This window comes from Camponotus floridanus, unplaced genomic scaffold, assembly GCF_003227725.1.
Source record: "Camponotus floridanus strain SB8 unplaced genomic scaffold, Cflo_v7.5 scaffold76, whole genome shotgun sequence".
NCBI lineage: Eukaryota > Metazoa > Arthropoda > Insecta > Hymenoptera > Formicidae > Camponotus > Camponotus floridanus.
This window is the reverse complement of record NW_020229845.1, coordinates 782248-799766: the sequence shown is the minus strand read 5'-3', so window position 1 is coordinate 799766 and position 17519 is coordinate 782248. Positions and strand designations below refer to the sequence as shown.

The window sequence follows — 17519 nt, the reverse complement described above, 5'->3', positions numbered from 1 at the left end:
TTACTGAGCGCTGAAATGTACAACCTCTATGCATTAATTTATATTATGTACTTTATTCTTATTAGATTTTAAATCAATTTTTACTTTATTTTTATTTTATTATAAAATACTTATACAGAAATATTATAATAATAAGACCTTCTCTTTCTTTTTTTTTCTTTTCCTAACTAAAGATGATTTAAGGAGGAGATTTGAAGCGAATTTGGATAATTCTTTTAAAAAAAAATAATGTTATAAATTTTAAAATTTTTGGTAAGCGTTTTAAATTTATATTCGAAAAAAATTATTATTACAAATAATGGAAATATTGCGAAAAAATAGGAAAACGATTAAAAATAATCACCGAAAATGTAAATACTTTATTACGCGCTGAAACATCACTCATACATTATTTTAAATACACAAACCCGGACAAATCCTTTTTTTTTAAATGTCACAAATTGAAAAATCTTTGGCAATCGTTTAAATTTACATTTGAAAAGAATTATTATTGTAGTTAAAATATTGTCAGAAAAATAGAGGAGTGATTAAAAATAATAAAAATAATCACCAAAAATGTAAATACTTTACTACATCGAAACACACCCCCATGCATTAATTTAAATACATGAACCCGAATAAATCTCTTTTTTTAAATGTCACAAATTAAAAAATTTTTGATAATCGCTTAAATTTACATTTGAAAAAGATTATTATAACGAAAATATTGCGAGAAAAATAGTGGAATCATTAAAAATAATCAACAAAAACGTTTTATTCATATTCAAGGAAGATAGAGACGCGTCGCATCGTCTAGGACGTCGAGAAGCGACGTTCGAAACGACGCTTCCGTCGCCGTCGCCGTCACCTCGACCGACGTGGTATGCGTGTGTTGGCGCAGATGGAAGCGTAACGAGTACACAATGCGATGCAAATTGGTTAGACTCGGTATGCCGCGCCGGGCCAGTCAATCGCCCGGACGATTGCCTCCAGTCGCGGGCGGCAGTACCGCGCGATGGTATTACTAACATCACTATCCTATTATGACGTTACGACTCCCCGAGCAGCAGCAGCAGCAGCAGCAGCCTATTACGTACGATGCCGGCTCCCTCCAGGCGTTCGATTCGCGATAACTCGCTAACTATAGCGGTCATCGAGACTCGGAGAGAGAGACAATATCGTTGGAATGCCCGCCCACGGCTGACTTTCCGATTGGCGAATTGCGGGATGGCCGATATGATTGCATTTATACATTTAACATTTCTTTAAATATCAATATTTAAATTGTATAATTGTAGAGTTATATAGTGCTTGGAGAGAAATACAAGGAAGATGCTTGATATTCTAGGTGCCGGCATTTATCTTCGAAATTTTTTGAATCAAAGTTTCTATAAAAGTTTGGATTCTGTTAGGTACCAAGATGATCAAATTCGTTCGAGGAATGACAAATCTTTCTTATGTTTTAGCGCTCTATAAGTAATACATCTATAAGATGTGTAATATAATGCGATATATTATATAATTTGAAAATAAATTTATTGATAACCAACTCTATCGTATTTCTTTTCAAGAGAAGTATAAAATAATTCTCTGTTCACGTATTCCATTATTACATACTTGAGGTATTTTCAGGATAATATATATATATATATATATATATATATATATATATATATATATATGTATAATATATATAATACACACTTTTATCTGAATAACTTTTCTTTGGAAGAATACACACTAAGAAAATATTACGAAAATACACTTAACAATTAGAAATCTTGTTAAAAAATAAAATGCATACATGTATAGTATATTAGAAAAAAATATAATGCATATATGTGTGTATTATATAAAATGATATTTATAAGTTTAGTATGTTTTTTTTCTAAATTCACTCGGCGAAATAATATCTCTTTTTAGCTGGTGGCCTATCATGTTCATTGAAATCATCCCAATTGTACCTCTTTTTATTTGTAGATAAACCACTGGTTGATGCTCGATTAGGATGCCTTTCTTCTTCGTCGGATTCGTCTTCGCTTTTAATTTGCACCAGAGAACTCGCAGGTTCGTTGAAGTCGGAGATTTTCACCGCAGTCATCCCACTGTAAGGAAGAATTAGAATTCATTATTTTTTATTAAAAACAATCTATCTTACGATAAAACATTTTTCTATATAACATACTTTTGTTTGCGATAAAGCTCGTGGAATTGCTTATGATTATTCAAATCAGCTAGCTTCTGTAGGAACTTTTCATCGTGACTGATAATAATCAGCTGGAAATTTTTTTGATATCTCGATCGTAGTTCGACAACTCTGCAATATATATATTTTTCGCGTTACATTATGTTACATGTACTTTATAATTTTATTTACATTTAGTGCGTAATATATTAAACTTACAATAACTTAAATTACAATTACTTAAAATATTACACTTTGCATAAAAATAAAAAAAAACGTACTTAGTTAGCGTATCTGCTAGACTGTTAGCATTTTCTTCGTCCAGATTTGTCGTTGGTTCGTCTAATGCAAGAATACCGCAATCCTTGCAAAATGTTTCTGCCAAAGCGAGTCTTATAATAATCGATGCCAATACCTGTAAAAAAATTGTCTCGATTATATATATATATATCGCGTTTCCCGGTTACACGCTAATTATTCGTTAAATTAATACTAATTACTTTCTGTCCAGCGCTGCAACGTCCTTTCATATCCATCTTACAACCATGTTTAGTTTGAATCAATTTGTAAGTGTAGCTTCTTCTATTGCTACCCACATCTTTCGTAGGTTCTGTACAAATCTCTATGCTACTAGTATCTGTACCCTTGTAAACATGTTTCCATAGCTTCTTCATTATTCTGTTGACTGTCGACATGCGCTCCTCGTGATACTCGATCATGGCGGTATCCAATATTTTACTGTAAGCTTTCAAATTGGCTATGGTGTCTTCCTGAACCTAATAAACAAAGTATATAAAAACTAAATAATATATTCTATTATAAATATGTATTAATTTGATGATATAATAATACTTTACTGTTAATTCAATACACTTATTAGTATAATTTCGACGAGCTAATCGATATTCCTCTTTTCGTAATTCCTGCATGTACTGTTTGATTACTCTTTCCAACTCTTCCTGATTTCCCAATGCTACGTTTTTCTAAATGAAATAAATTATTAATATATATATGCAAATCATGGATAAATTACAATATATAACATATTACAATATAATTATACTTACTTGACGAAGTAATGCCTGTTTTTCACTTTCCAGCTGCTCCCACTTTTTCGTCAGCTCACTGTAATTCATGTTTTTCAATTTTTCATTCAATTTTTTGTATTGTTCCTTCAAAGCTTCTATCGTATCTTTAGTTTTACGTAACGTTATATTGTCATGTAACTCTCTCTTCCCAATTTCTTGAGAGGCAACGTCTTCTTTCAATTTATTTATCGCTTGTTCGACATTCTTTTTCTTGTTTATAAGTTCCATTAACGATTTTTGATAAGTTTCTATCTCAAGCTCATAGCTTGCAAGTTTTTTAGGTACATTGCTGCTAATAAATGAGTCGACTTCGTCTATTATCTTGTGCAAGTCGGTTAAGCGTCTAGTATTTTCCATCATCAATTTTCTATCAGCATCTTGCTTTTGCCGATTTTCTAACTGCAAAAGAAAAATATCTTAGAACTTACTTTTGTTTTCACTCTATATAGCTCTTTGTATATCTCCCCATTCATTATTTTGTTATAAATTACATTTGGAAATATTAAATATAATTTAAAAAGTAAACCTTGATTTTTTCCAATTGCTGCTTTCCAGAATCCAATTGATTTTCAGCATTTGCCAAGTTTTCTTGCAGTTTCTCCACTGTCTCCCCTATAGTAACTTCTTTTACATACAAATCCTCCTGTTTATCCTTCAAATGTTTTAATTTCTGCATATCTGAATGTATTTTTAATTGTTGTTCGTGTAGTTCATTATATGTTTCTCTAGCTTCATGTAACCTCTCATTATGCTTGTTCAATTTGAGTTGTAATGCTTCAATATGATTACGAGTTTCTTTAAAAGATGTTTTCAAGGATTCTCGCTGTACTTGCAGCTCTTCTAGAGTCTTTTCCGTTTTAACTCCTACAAAAATATATATAATAATACATCATATATTAAAAAACGAAAAGGAAAACTTTAATTAAAAAATTGTAATTATCAATAACTTTACCAGCATTGGCCATTTGAGTTTGCAAGTTATTAACGGTTTTTTTTAATTGCTGTATTTCGTCTATGCATCGATCCCAAAATTTAATATCGCCAATCATATCTTTATATAATAATAACTTTTTTTCAGGTTCTGCCTTTGATACTTCTAGATCTTTAATAGCTATTTTAGACAATTTCACACTATTCTTGGTTTTCTCTAATCTCTCTCTAGTTAGAAAAATAAAATTATTAATATTAAATATATTTTAAGTTTAATACATTCATAATAGTATAGAGTAAAAATAAATTCTAATATCAATAGTAATATTAGCGTAATATATCATAAAGTTAGATTCACTCACTCTAATTTTTTCAGATCAGTCTCTTCACACTGAATGATTTTTTGAACAATAGGTTTCAATTGTAACATATTATCATATTTTTCTTGTTGTATCTTTAATTCCTCTTCGCACTTTTTTAAACGATTAGGTTGATTACGAATTATATCAGTTTCCATTTCTTTTATTAAATCTGTAACTTTATTTTGTTCTTGAAAATTTCTGTGGCATAAGGGACAGCAAGGATCTTTTACAGATAGCTTTTTAATATATTCTTTGTAGGCTGTGGCTTGATAAGCATAAATTCCTCGCTTATCCTGAAGATCTTTTACTATTTTTGATTGCATTAATAAAGTCTCATCAAACTCTTTGTAATCACACACTGTAGATATTCTTTCTTTGTCACCTAAAAAAAGAAAAAACACCTAAATGAAGAAAAAATATATAAAATAATATTACATATAAAAATTATATGTAAAAGTTATATATAAACATTATATATAAAATTCTAAAAAAAAAAACATTCTTACGATGCAGTTCTGTCTTCTTTTTTCCAATATCGGACTCTATGTATTGTAATGTTGTTTGAAAAGCGGTAGTTTTGCGTTCTTGTGCTTGAATCTCTTGTGTCAAAGAAGTTGTTTCTTTTTCCTGAAATTTATAATTAATAAGATTTTACAAGCATGTAGATACATAAATTAAAAATTAATCTTATACCAATTGCTGATGAACACGATCCAAAGTAATTTTCAATTTCGTCTGCTGTAATTCTTGAGTATTTAACAATGTTTTGATGCTATTTCCGTGTTTTCTCTTTAAATTCTCCAATTCTTCTTCTTTAGCTTGTAATGTCGACTTTTTTAAATCGAATTCTGTTTTTAATGAGCTTAATTTATGTAAAGAAGAAATTTCGTCATCAATCGCACTTAAATTTGCTTCAATTTTATCTCTAGATTTTATTTTATTTGCGATATCAGTTTTAACAGAATCAACATCTAATGCATTGCTAAGTTCATCAATTTTTTGTTTTGCTGCTTGAAGCTTTTGTTCAATGGATTTTAATTTATTTCCTGCAGCACCAATCTAGATTAAAAAAATTAAAATAATTATTTTATTATATAAACTGATTATAAAAATATATCCTTAATGAAAATGCACTAACCTGTGCTATCTGATTTCGTATAGTGGTAATTTCATCTCTTATTTCCGTTATTTCCTTCTCTTTGAGAGTCTTTTCTGACTCTATCTTCAAATAGTTGCTACACAGGATATCAACTTCTTTTTGCGACTGTTTTTCTTTTTTTTCCATGGCCATTCTATTTTCTTCTATTTCTTGTTCTAACGTTCGAATTTTTTGTTCCAATCTTTTTGTGAGAGCCTTCACCTCTGTGTATAGTATTTTTGCATAATTTTAGTAATATAAAATATATTCAACATTGAAAAACTATGTGTTAAACCAAGTCTTAAAGTCTTAAAGTTTTTTGTTTACCTATTTCAGTGACATCTTGTTCCACTGTATCAAAATTCCATGCTTGCAATGCTTCATTTAATAATTCATTACGACGAACTACTCTTTTTTCATGATCTTTTACTTGCTGTTTAAATGTACCTACAGTTTCCCTTCGTGTTGCTAAGATATTCGAGATCCTAGCTTCTTTCTCAGAAATACCTTTGATCTCGATTTCATTCTGAAATCAACAAATCATATAAAATATGTAATGTATAGAAATATGATAATATAATTATTATAAGCATATTTATACCTCTGCTATTTCATTGTTCTTTTCTTGCAATATAGTATCATGTGATTCTATGAGCGCGTTTAATTCTTCTGTTGTTCCATGAAAAATATTATTTATTGTTTCTTTCAATTTTTGATATCGTTCCTTATACACACCATATTCCATCTTTTTTTTCTCTGAAAATAATAATTTTATAAAAATATTTTCTTTTTTATTGATACTTCTATGAATTCTTATTAAATTTACCTTCTTCAGCTTGAATATTTTTGTATTCAGAATGAGACTGTTGCACCTCTTCGATCTTCTGTTTTAAAGGTACAAGCTGCTTATCAATATCATTTATTTTTTCTTTTGTGATATCCAATCTCTTCTTATGTTCTTCAAGTTTAGTCTCTTTATTTTCTACTTCAGATACAAGTACTTTGAAGGTCTGTTTCTCTGCATTCAGACTTTTAATATCCCCTTGTAAATCTTTATGAAGTTTTAAGATAGTTTCTAAAGCTTTATTAAATTTAGTACTATCAAATATTTCATCAAATCTTTCTTTTAAGGTTTTTCCTTGATCAAATGGCCAATTAAGCTCTTCTTGATGGCAAAATATAACATAATTTAGAATCGATTTTGAAACACCTAATGCTACACTGAGTTCTGCATCAACATCAGCACATCGATTAGTTATTGATGCTTTCTATATTAGAAAATAAAAATAATCAAAATAAATAATTGAATAAATTGAAGAATTAAGAGATAGAATCTACAGAAGAAAAAAGAAAATATTAGACACTCACTTCCTTTTTATCCTTGCTTACTCTAGTTACAGTACTGTCAAGAGTCTTAAATTTTTTTACTGCTTTCAATGACTCAATTGTTCTGGATACTGTATAAGTATTACCCATAGAATCAATTATCTCAGCTTTAACGACACCTCTTACCTATAACAATAAATACAATATATAAAGCAAAAGTTATAATTAATATTTATTTTTATCTTGTTAAAATTTTTAAAAAATTTAAGAAGAAAGTAAAGAAGAAACTTTTGACGATTATAAAATTAAAAAGGTGGAATAAATATTAAAAAAGTGGAACAAAATAACAGGCCAAGGAATTGCAAATAACATATATATATATACTGTAAAATAAGCTCTTTTATAAATATATCTAGCCTATAATTTAGCTCCATAAAAACTTATTTTGTAAAAATTCATTTTTATATATAATAATATATATATGTATATATATAACACTTTTGGAAATTATAAAATCATAAATATTGATAAAATAAAATAATAAAAGAAAAGGATAAGGATCAGGCAATTACAGGTAACATATATATATACATACGTTTAAAAAATGTTTGCAAGATTAGTCTTTTTATATATCCTATAATTTGGCTTTTTAAGGAATTGATTTTGCAAATTTTAATTATATTATAGAAATCTATGCTTTTGTCTATAAAAAATTATTGACATACATATACATGATATAAATTATAATGAATTAATATAATTATTGCTGCCATACCGAGCCGGTTGTTGCCAGACTAGGATCATGTATGAAAAATTTCCCCTTTTCAGAGCCCGGTGGGAATTCACCGGTCGTGGCATATTTTAATGCTTCAATGATCGTCGTTTTTCCCGTGCCATTCGGTCCCAAAATGAGTGTTAACGGACAGGAAAAACGTATTAAAGAGTCCTCGTTGTCATCACCAAAATTACGAATGCCGCGAAGCGATAGTTTGCGTATCTTCGACATCTTGTCTCATCTGATCAAACAATATAAGATAATCGATCATTAATTGCAACGTACGGATACACAAGTGCGCATTTTTAGCAGTTATCAATTTTATCGAATTCAACGCAATTCAACGAGTTTTGTTGTCAAATAAACTACAAGGTATTAATTACTCGTCTCCGCGATTAAGTATCCAGTGTTTTCTTTATGTCTGTGAAACAATGAACGGAGTGCATAACGTGCCAAATTTACTTATACAGAAAAAGAACGCTATTCGATAAGCCTTTCGAGAGATACCTGATAACATAAACTGGATAAACGCGCCAACACGCATACAGTCATAAGTCACAGTACTGCGTAGAAGAGTAATGTACTAGATTGATTTTTGCGCATGTTCGCTGAATATAGCAGGATAGAGACCTTCTAGTAAAAATTGGCGACTTTTTGCTGATTGGTCAAAAGATTTGAAGAACAAAAATGGCGAAATCAATAAAAAAATTGTTATATTTGGTATTGTGTTATTGTTTATACCGTGTTATTATTTAAAATATTTAATAATAATAAATATTTTATATACTAATAAATATTTATTATAGTATAGTATTTATAATATTAGTAAATGGTAAAAATTATTTATATATTTAAAAGATTTATCTATATTTCTTTTAAGTTTTATGAGATTAAAATTTTTCTTTATAGTAAAAATATTAATAAAAAGAAGACTAAACGAGATATTTAATTTAGTAGAGATTTAGAAATATTGAAATTTAAAATTTCTCGCAAAGAGAGCTAAATACACTTGTTTTTTTATTTAATTAAGTAAACAAATTTCTAAAAAGTACACATTACAGAGATTTTTTAAAAATTTTCATTAAATATAAAGTATATTTACATATATTTACATAAAGTAATTTTACAAATTTAATATATAGTCATAAAGGAATATTTTTATATTTAAATCTTGAAAAAGGGAGATTATATGCATTAACAAATTAATTTAATAAATATAAACATAATTTCTCTTGGAAAATATTAATAATTATTTTGGCGAGTGTCGCATTCAGAAATCCTGTTCTATTTTAGGAAAGTGCAGGCAAAACGAACGGATCCACGCTTAGTTAATCACAATAGATGATTACGTCATTTCCGATCCGGCATTCTCGGCGTATTCAGTTCGATTCAATGTATCTTTCTATTGTTCATGTTCGTCCGAGTCTCGTGGCCCGACCAAAAAGCACAAGGTTCAAATTGTCTTCACAAAATGATAGATTTTCGCAATAATTCTGGGGCAGTCGATGCCGACAATGGAAAATATAACAATACTAATATACCTGGTAAAAATAAAGATATTTAGACTACGTGAATATTTTTAAGGTTACTCCAAACCTTTTTAATTTCATTATAATTACGATTTCTTTTAATTTGTTTATAAATAGCGAAGTTTCCTTGAATATTATCAAATAAATCGAATATCACATAGTTACTCTTCTCTATTTTTTAGAGTTTTATTGTCATGAATAATTATTTGTTTATTCGACTTAAATTCCTGTTAAATCATATTCCTAACCTAACTATTGTATTAGTATGTCGGATGTAATTATAGTCTTCTTTTTAAATATAGATTCGGTAAATATAAATATGTGTTATTTATTAATATCGTATTTAAGGAGACATAGAGATTGCATCTATTTAAGTTGATAAGAAATCAAACTCTGAGTGAAGAAATAGAAATAATTTTTATCGTACAAAAGTATGTGCAAGTCAATTGAATAATGTAATGAATTCAAATAAATTATGAATGGATAATAAATTTATCTAATATATGATAATTATATACTATAAGATACTTTATATTTTACTTTATATTATACTTTACTTTTTATTTTTCAGTCACTTCACAACCAAGTTTAGCTCCACTTAGTCCATTCTTAAATTTTGATCCATCATATCTTCCCGTAAGTCAGCCAGAATTTATATTTCCCGATGGTGCTTTAAAGCAAAGAGGCCGTTTCGAGTTAGCTTTCAGTCAGATTGGAGCTGCTTGTATAGCGGGAGCTGGAATCGGTGGAACATCAGGTTTATATAGAGGCATCAAGGCAACATCTATCGCTGGTGAAACTGGCAAACTTAGGAGAACACAGTATGTCTTTGTGATTTTCATGTTTTTAATTTTTAATACATGAGAAAGTATATATTTCATTTTTTGTTTTCAGATTGATTAATTATGTTATGAAGGGTGGCGCTAGTATGGCAAATTCACTTGGTGTAATAACAATAATGTACACTTGTGCTGGAATAGGCTTAACTTGGCTCAGAGGAACCGATGATAGCTTTAACACAGTTGCTGCAGCTGCTACAAGTGCCACCGTGTTTAGATCTCCTGGTACAAAGCATGATTTATGCTATATATGTTTGTTATGACTCACATTCATTATAATAAAATGATAATATTAAATTTTAGCTGGAGTCAGAAAAGCCGGTATTGCGGGCGCTATTGCGGCGGGAGTTGCAGTGATGTATTGTTTATGGAATAACGGAGGCTTGTCAGTACAGCGTATGAATGGATGGAAACATCCAGCGTAAGAGTGCACATGTTTAGTGAGTGTGTGTGTATATGTTTTAGTAAAAAATTTAGACAAATTATACTTGTCAAATATTTTTACCATACATTTTATTTTTGCTATTTATTGCAACAGTTGTAAATTCAACAACAAGCTATAATTATAGCTTATATATAAAAATTTATATATAAATTACTTTAGATAGAAAGAAAAATAAATTATAAGCAAAAATATAATATATATTTCAAGAAATATTGTACACATGCATAAAAATGTGTATATTATTCAAAATATGATTTAGAATTGTACAAAATAAAGTTTAGTTTACAAAATGTTTTTTTATTAAATTTAAATAATGTGTGCACTGTAAAATTATAATTTTGTAACGAATTTTCATTCATTAAGAGTTTTATTTACTGATATCGATGCCATTGACTAAATTTTAAGATATAAATATGTATATAAATATATATATATATATTTATATTTTTTTTTCTTAAAATTATAATTTTATTTTTATTTAGATCTCAATGTTTAAGAAACTACATATATGTGGGTGCATATACACATATATACACATATATGCAAATATATATACATACACACATACACACGTTACTACCTATTATATATTTATATATATTTATATGTTATATATATATATATATATATATATATATATAATATTAATGTATATTATTGATAATTATTTATTATTTATATTTGTTATGTATTTCAAACAAATTTTTCAATTATTTTTCAATTATTTTTATTTTGAAATTTTTAACAAGTAAATAGAATTTTATAATTGAATTATAAAAGTAGATATTTATTAAATTCAACAAGGATTTTTTCATATATAGGATTAAACTAAACTAACTAAGTTAAAGAATATCGCTTTCAATTGTGTGCAAATTACATATAGTTTATTGTATATTAGTGCCCCATGTATAATTTCTTAAATATTACGATTTAAAATATGTAATAAAGGAATACATTTTATTTCATATATATGCAATAAGATATTATAAAATATAAAAATATAATTTTATTATATTGTTAGATCGAAATTTATGCTAAAATTATTATACATAGTAAAAAAGTACTATTAAATATAATATAAAAATTGATATTATGATATATGAATAATGTAATACAATTTGGAACAATTTAAAAATTTTATTTACTTGTAAAAATTTAAAGAAAAGCATTCTTTTTTATACATAATTTGATCAGATATAGTAAATATAACTTTTGCAAATAAATGTTCAAAGTAATAAATTGAATTTATTTTTTTTCTTTTGTAAATTATTTCTTTTGAGATATGAATCACAATCAATTAATAAATAAATATACAAAATTATGAAATAATACATGATAAAATGAATTACAAGATCAAATTTATTTTTTTGAATATTCTAATATAAATCTTTGTTTCTATTTTTGCAGATTGATATAACAATTTGACATCTATGAAAAATTTTCAATGCGTTCTCGTATGCGTATGCGTTCTTGTATTACCTTGTACATAGAAAATCTCACACCAAATAACGCAAATAAATTATTAAAAAGATGTTAGTATAAGAAAAATGAATTATCGAAACTAGCAATGTATGTACTTTCAAATAAATATACTCGCATGTTGCATATATTTTCAATTTAATATTATATATTTGTTTTCCAATAATATTCAGTCAATTTTAATTTAACATTCTATTTATTTGATAACATATTACCAAGTAACAAAAAATCTTATAAACGTAAATGTTAAATATACTATATAATTCTCATACCCTGTTGCGAGAATACAACTGGAATTTTTTTATGCGCACAGCGACGATCAGAAAGAGACGTATTAATCTTATCAAAGTTTATCTCACTATCAGGTTTCACATACGTTACGGAAATGAGTAGATTTTTCATCGATCAGATCGTTTTTATCCGTGTATGTTTTATCTAGTAATTAAATAAATGCGATCTGTGTAAAAAAATCTATATATATTCGTCAATAAAATACAATTCGAAGAAATTATTCGTGTGCGTGATACTTGCTTCATTGCGAAGAAATAAAGCGTGTTGCATCATATCTCGACAACTGGGAAGAATATGATGTGAGTTTAATCAATAATTGTTAAGTTTAATAGATTTTGTGAAGTGGTTTATGTATGTGAACGATATATTTGGACAGCTAGATATTTTGTATGCAGTGAAGAAAAGTAATGCAATTACAATAATTTTCTTCACTAATGTTTATTTCTCATTTCACATGTAAATTCTTTCTTAATTGAAATAATTATCTATTTCTACAATTTTAAATTATAATATTTAGTTATTTATAATAATTATTTATAATAAACTATTATAAATAACTAAATATTATAATTAATACATATATATATATATATATATATATATATATATTAATTATAATATTTAGTTATTATATATATATATATATATATATATATATATATATACAAATAATTTATAGCAGATGACAAAAATTGCTGTTTTTGTCTTATGCATAGCTTAAAGGAATATACATATATGTATTGTCATTTCATGTATCAAGAGTAAAAGTGTTTTTTATTAGCAATTGTAAATTTTAAGCAGCGTGGGTGAACAAATTCGCAATGATTGAATTATTTAATTAATGAAATAATCTGTGATGACAGAATATTCGTCGTGCGCATGTGTGAGATCCAGATGCGAGAGCATCGGGTTAATATTTGATCTGACTGGATCGTTGTCGTGGGCCGCAAAGAATATTTACAAAAGTGTACGGTTTATTTAAACAAGACACACATGTGTGTATGTAATTCTTACGTACATATCGCGATATTACATGAGGCGCAAAAGGCTAGTGGAAGTCACGAAAATAGTCGCTTCGAATCTTTCGACGATAGCGGATGTCATATATTACATGAGGAACGGTGTTAAAATTGAAAAATGCAGTTAAGTCTTAGAATTAACAATAACAAACTAGGCTCCTTTATATTTAACAAGATTTCCTATATTTCTCTTACAGTTATCTCTTGACAACTTATCTGTTCATCGTCATTAGATGCGTAGCAGTGTTTTGAAAAGGAGGATAAAAATTTGATTTAAATTAATTGACTAATTATAAATAAAAGACTCGAGAATAAAGAAGAGAATTGACGAAAATTTTTTGAAAATTTCTATTTTTTAATCTTTCTCAGGAATTTAATTTAATAACAATGTTTTTAGTTTCGTTTGCGAGAGGATTGCAAAGAAATTCGATAACTGTTGTTTTTTAATATTTTTTTCTTATCTCGAAAAGAAAAAATTCAGATAAAAATTATATTATTTTTTAATTCTATTTGTAAAATCGTGGAAAAAAATTATAGAGGAAATTCTATTTTGCTTTCTTAAGAGAAAAAAGAAAAAAGACAAGAAACTTATTTTTTTATCTTTATCTCTCTCTTTCGTCAATTCTCCAAAAACCCATACTATTTTCAAATTGCACAAATTGCGTATTATTTGCATCGTTCGCATTCCTCGTCTAAATGTCTATATTTGACTGTTTCCTATAAAAAAGTAGGCAATGATAATTAATTTTAATTAGCACCTCTGGGCTTCTCTCTAACTCGCTAATATTAGCTAGATAGAGAACGACGAGTTTTATTATCCCCGGTTGGCGCTAATCAACATGAATGCAACCTTTCATTGTCAGTCAGTCAGGCAATCGGGCATGTTCGATTCTTGCACAGGTGTATATGTAAATTATTTAGATTGTGTCGTAAGTGCTTTTGTATCTTTTACACGCGTGTTCCAGTTATTTATTTACATAACTTGAGTCTGATTAATGACCCGACGAAGTACACTTTCCAAGAGCTTTCGTCATTCATTTATCATAACAATGATTTCGAGAAACTAGGACATAATGAACGTGATAAGTAAGAGTTTTTTTTATTCTTGATTTTATAACTTCGCTAAAATCTTTGCGGCATGTTTCAGTAAATTGCGCTTCTCTTTATATTAGATATTTTTCCTTACTGCAAAATGAAAAGGAAATTTAATGTAATTTAATTTTCAATGCATACACGTAAACAGTTTTGACAGTTTGTACGAGTTTCAACAATGTTGGTTTTAATTCTCGTTTAACTCTACTTAATTGATTCTTTGTTTCTCTTTAGATTTGTAATATTTGTTGTAAAATAGATAGTGACGAACAATTGATTCAATTTAATTATCTTTAATTTGATGTTGAGAATTCGCTGCATAAAAACATTCTCTATGTTAATACATCTTATCCGTGAAATAAAAAACCATCTCGTGAAAAAATAAAAGATTATTATTATAAGAAATATATCACACGCTAATTTAATACATAAAATCAAGATTAATTTGAAGAAAAACTATGAATATATAACCATCTGAACTCTAGAGGAATTCAAATTTTACGTGTACGTGTGTATTGTCTTCAGCTCTGATATATAACGCGGAACTTATGATGAAGACATTGCGCGCGTAGGAAGCGATGGCAATCAACGTTTAATCCACCGAAAATAGATCTGTCGATGGTGCGTTGAACAAGGAAAATAGTAGTTTCAAATATGAAAATATTTGTGTTTTGCAAAACCGCTTCATGCACCGCTTCATGCATGTTTCCACGTCACGAATCTTTGCGCTACGCGTTTCTTGTTTAAAACGCAGTTACAAATTGTCATGATTAGTTCTTATATAATCAATTAAAAATCGAGAATTGATTTAACGTAATTAAACATAGCAATGTTAATTAAAATCGACCTCTCTAAAGTTAGTATTTGGGGAGCTCTTTTAGAAACAAAACCAAAGTGTTAATATAATAATATGTAGGTGTTTATATAATAGTATATATCTCTTAATAATTAAAAAAATTACAATTCCTTCTATTTTTTTTATAATATATAGTTGTCGATTTTAATATTTCTATCTTTTTCTATTTCTTCTTTATCTTATACGAATAATTAATCGTTAATTATTCGAAAATATTTTTTCCTTGTCAAAAATATGTACATATCCCATGCTTTTGAGACCAAAATATGAGTAACGAAGTAAAAGAAAATAATTTAAGAAATATATCCATAAATCTAGAAAAACTGAATTCAAAATCTCATAACAAACTTATTTTTTTAATGTTACAGATAAGCTCGAATTCGTATAGAAGTTAATAGTCTTTGAAATAAAAAGAGAATATTTTCATGGAAATAAGATAAATGTATCGTGTGAAGCTCCTCTGGTGATCCCTCTTCAGGTCGAGTGGATGAACACGTATTGAAAATTTTCTTCTAACTTGAATAAATCGCGAAGCGTAATCATGAAGGCGAGAAAAGCGGAATTATGGCTGACGATGCTGTACACCGGATCCATGATATTCTGTGTCATATCCGTCATATCATTTGTGACCGTTTGGCAGCATTGGACATGGACATTGGGTAGCTGCATCGACATCGATTGCGGTTGCATATTGTACGGCATCAACACGTTCCGCACGTTCCTCGGCGGCGACGTCAAGCTCTGCCACTTCGGCTCTTACGGTCTCACACCCATAATCGTGATCGCCATGTGCCTCAGCGGTTTTCACGGATACAGATGTTGCATCCATAAGAATTTGGATAAGCCTAAGCAAATTAACCGCACACAAACGTATGACGATGACAGGTAATATTTGCGAATCAATTTTTTCAGGCTTCTAATTATGTAGGATTAATTGCAAATGTGTAACTATATAAAAAAGTTTTCAAGCTGTCTTAATGAAAAAATCCAGATAAATAAAATTGTGTTTTAGATTTAAAACACATACATAGATTTCGGGCACTTATTATTTCCTTAGAATCTTTTCACATTTTATATCTTAGATTTCAGAGTAAGATTCTGAAAACTTTTTATTATTATTGTAGCGTCTTTTATCTTTATATAATTTCCAATTATAAGATCATCTCTTAAATTCTTCTAGAAACAATCTTAACGGACAGGTCGTTATGGTCCACGCAAAAAGAAGATCCATTTTTAAGCAATGGATGCCTGTCGCTTTCTTTGCAGTGTGTATCTGTTGCCTGTCTCTCATTCACGCGGTCGTGATAACCGATGGCTATTATAAAAGTTGCGAACAATACAAAAGATATCTCATTCAACTTTTGGGTTCGAGAGGTCGCGAAATTCAAGTAAGACAAGCATTTTACCTCAACTAATTTTACATTTAACAACCAATAGCTCTCTTCAAAATTAGGATGTGATTTTTTCGAGATTAGAAACATCTCTGTATCTATTTTTTTATTATTGCAGGTGATTCACAATAGGCTACCGTGCAGCGCGATTTTCGATTTCATGGATTATCTTCATCCAGATACCAACAACTGGAGACGCGGCAGTGAGATCAATACAGGATTAGCTCTTCAGCTTGCGATATTCACGAGTTGGTTCAATTTCTTCGCTTGGCTCATTGCATGCTTGATAAACTTCATCATGGCGAGGAAAAGGCTGCGCAACTTAGGGGAAAAATTCTGTTGTTGTTGCTGAGTGACATTTCTCGGTAAAGTTAATTGCTAATTTATGAAACGCGCGCGCGCTACAATATATTTTTATAAAATTTAACAAAATTAAAAATTGATTCTTAGAGAAATGCATGAACCAGAACATCGCGTGTATGATTGATAATATTGACATTTTATTTATGCAATTTTATACAGAGACAGAGTGCTTTCAGTAGCTCTTTTCTTATATATCAAAAAATTAAAGACTCACTTCCGCTGCTGTGGAAAATAATAGCATCCCTCTCTCGTATTTGAATATAATTGCCTTCTCTTTATACATTTTTTACAATTTGCATTACTATATTACACATTATGTGTACACATATTGGAACAATATTTTTAATCACCCTAAGAATAAAAAGTTCGCCTTGTTAACTTAACATATAAATCAAACGCGTTCTTTATATATTAACTCTTTTTTTGAAACAC

General features: G+C 28.4%; 3 protein-coding genes across 9 annotated transcripts; 2 read left to right on the top strand and 1 right to left on the bottom strand.

Moving 5' to 3' along the window:
* Positions 1–1825: 1825 nt before the first annotated feature.
* Positions 1826–8375, bottom strand: LOC105249281 (DNA repair protein RAD50). Of its 2 annotated transcripts, none has more exons than XM_011254609.3 (18): positions 8291–8375; positions 7784–8024; positions 7051–7194; positions 6509–6950; positions 6284–6438; positions 6010–6208; positions 5683–5906; positions 5238–5603; positions 5051–5171; positions 4545–4926; positions 4205–4410; positions 3779–4116; positions 3232–3651; positions 3022–3147; positions 2665–2940; positions 2446–2579; positions 2165–2296; positions 1826–2084 (listed from the first exon to the last, which is right to left on the bottom strand). In XM_011254609.3, the coding sequence occupies exons 2-18, from the start codon at positions 8012–8014 to the stop codon at positions 1874–1876; spliced, it is 4107 nt and encodes a 1368-aa protein (XP_011252911.1). In that variant the 5' UTR covers positions 8015–8024; positions 8291–8375; the 3' UTR covers positions 1826–1873. The 2 variants fall into 2 exon arrangements, with proteins under 2 accessions (XP_011252911.1, XP_011252910.1); XM_011254608.2 differs by having other exon boundaries at positions 8167–8294.
* A 756-nt stretch (positions 8376–9131) lies between these two features.
* LOC105249282 (mitochondrial import inner membrane translocase subunit Tim23) lies at positions 9132–12205 on the top strand. 3 transcript variants are annotated; one of them, XM_011254611.3, is made up of 5 exons: positions 9132–9327; positions 9884–10133; positions 10207–10376; positions 10455–10572; positions 12004–12205. In XM_011254611.3, exons 1-5 carry the CDS (start codon positions 9195–9197, stop codon positions 12011–12013), a joined length of 681 nt encoding a protein of 226 aa, XP_011252913.2. In that variant the 5' UTR covers positions 9132–9194; the 3' UTR covers positions 12014–12205. The 3 variants fall into 3 exon arrangements, with proteins under 3 accessions (XP_011252913.2, XP_011252914.2, XP_011252915.2); XM_011254612.3 differs by having other exon boundaries at positions 10455–10591; XM_011254613.3 differs by having other exon boundaries at positions 10455–10599.
* Positions 12206–12334: 129 nt separating this feature from the next.
* LOC105249284 (hypothetical protein) lies at positions 12335–17445 on the top strand. Of its 4 annotated transcripts, none has more exons than XM_011254615.3 (4): positions 12335–12665; positions 15702–16218; positions 16514–16721; positions 16843–17445. In XM_011254615.3, exons 2-4 carry the CDS (start codon positions 15875–15877, stop codon positions 17074–17076), a joined length of 786 nt encoding a protein of 261 aa, XP_011252917.1. In that variant the 5' UTR covers positions 12335–12665; positions 15702–15874; the 3' UTR covers positions 17077–17445. The 4 variants fall into 4 exon arrangements, with proteins under 4 accessions (XP_011252917.1, XP_011252916.1, XP_025269886.1 ...); XM_011254614.3 differs by lacking the exon at positions 12335–12665 and adding an exon at positions 13142–13508; XM_025414101.1 differs by lacking the exon at positions 12335–12665 and adding an exon at positions 14167–14314.
* Positions 17446–17519: the final 74 nt, after the last annotated feature.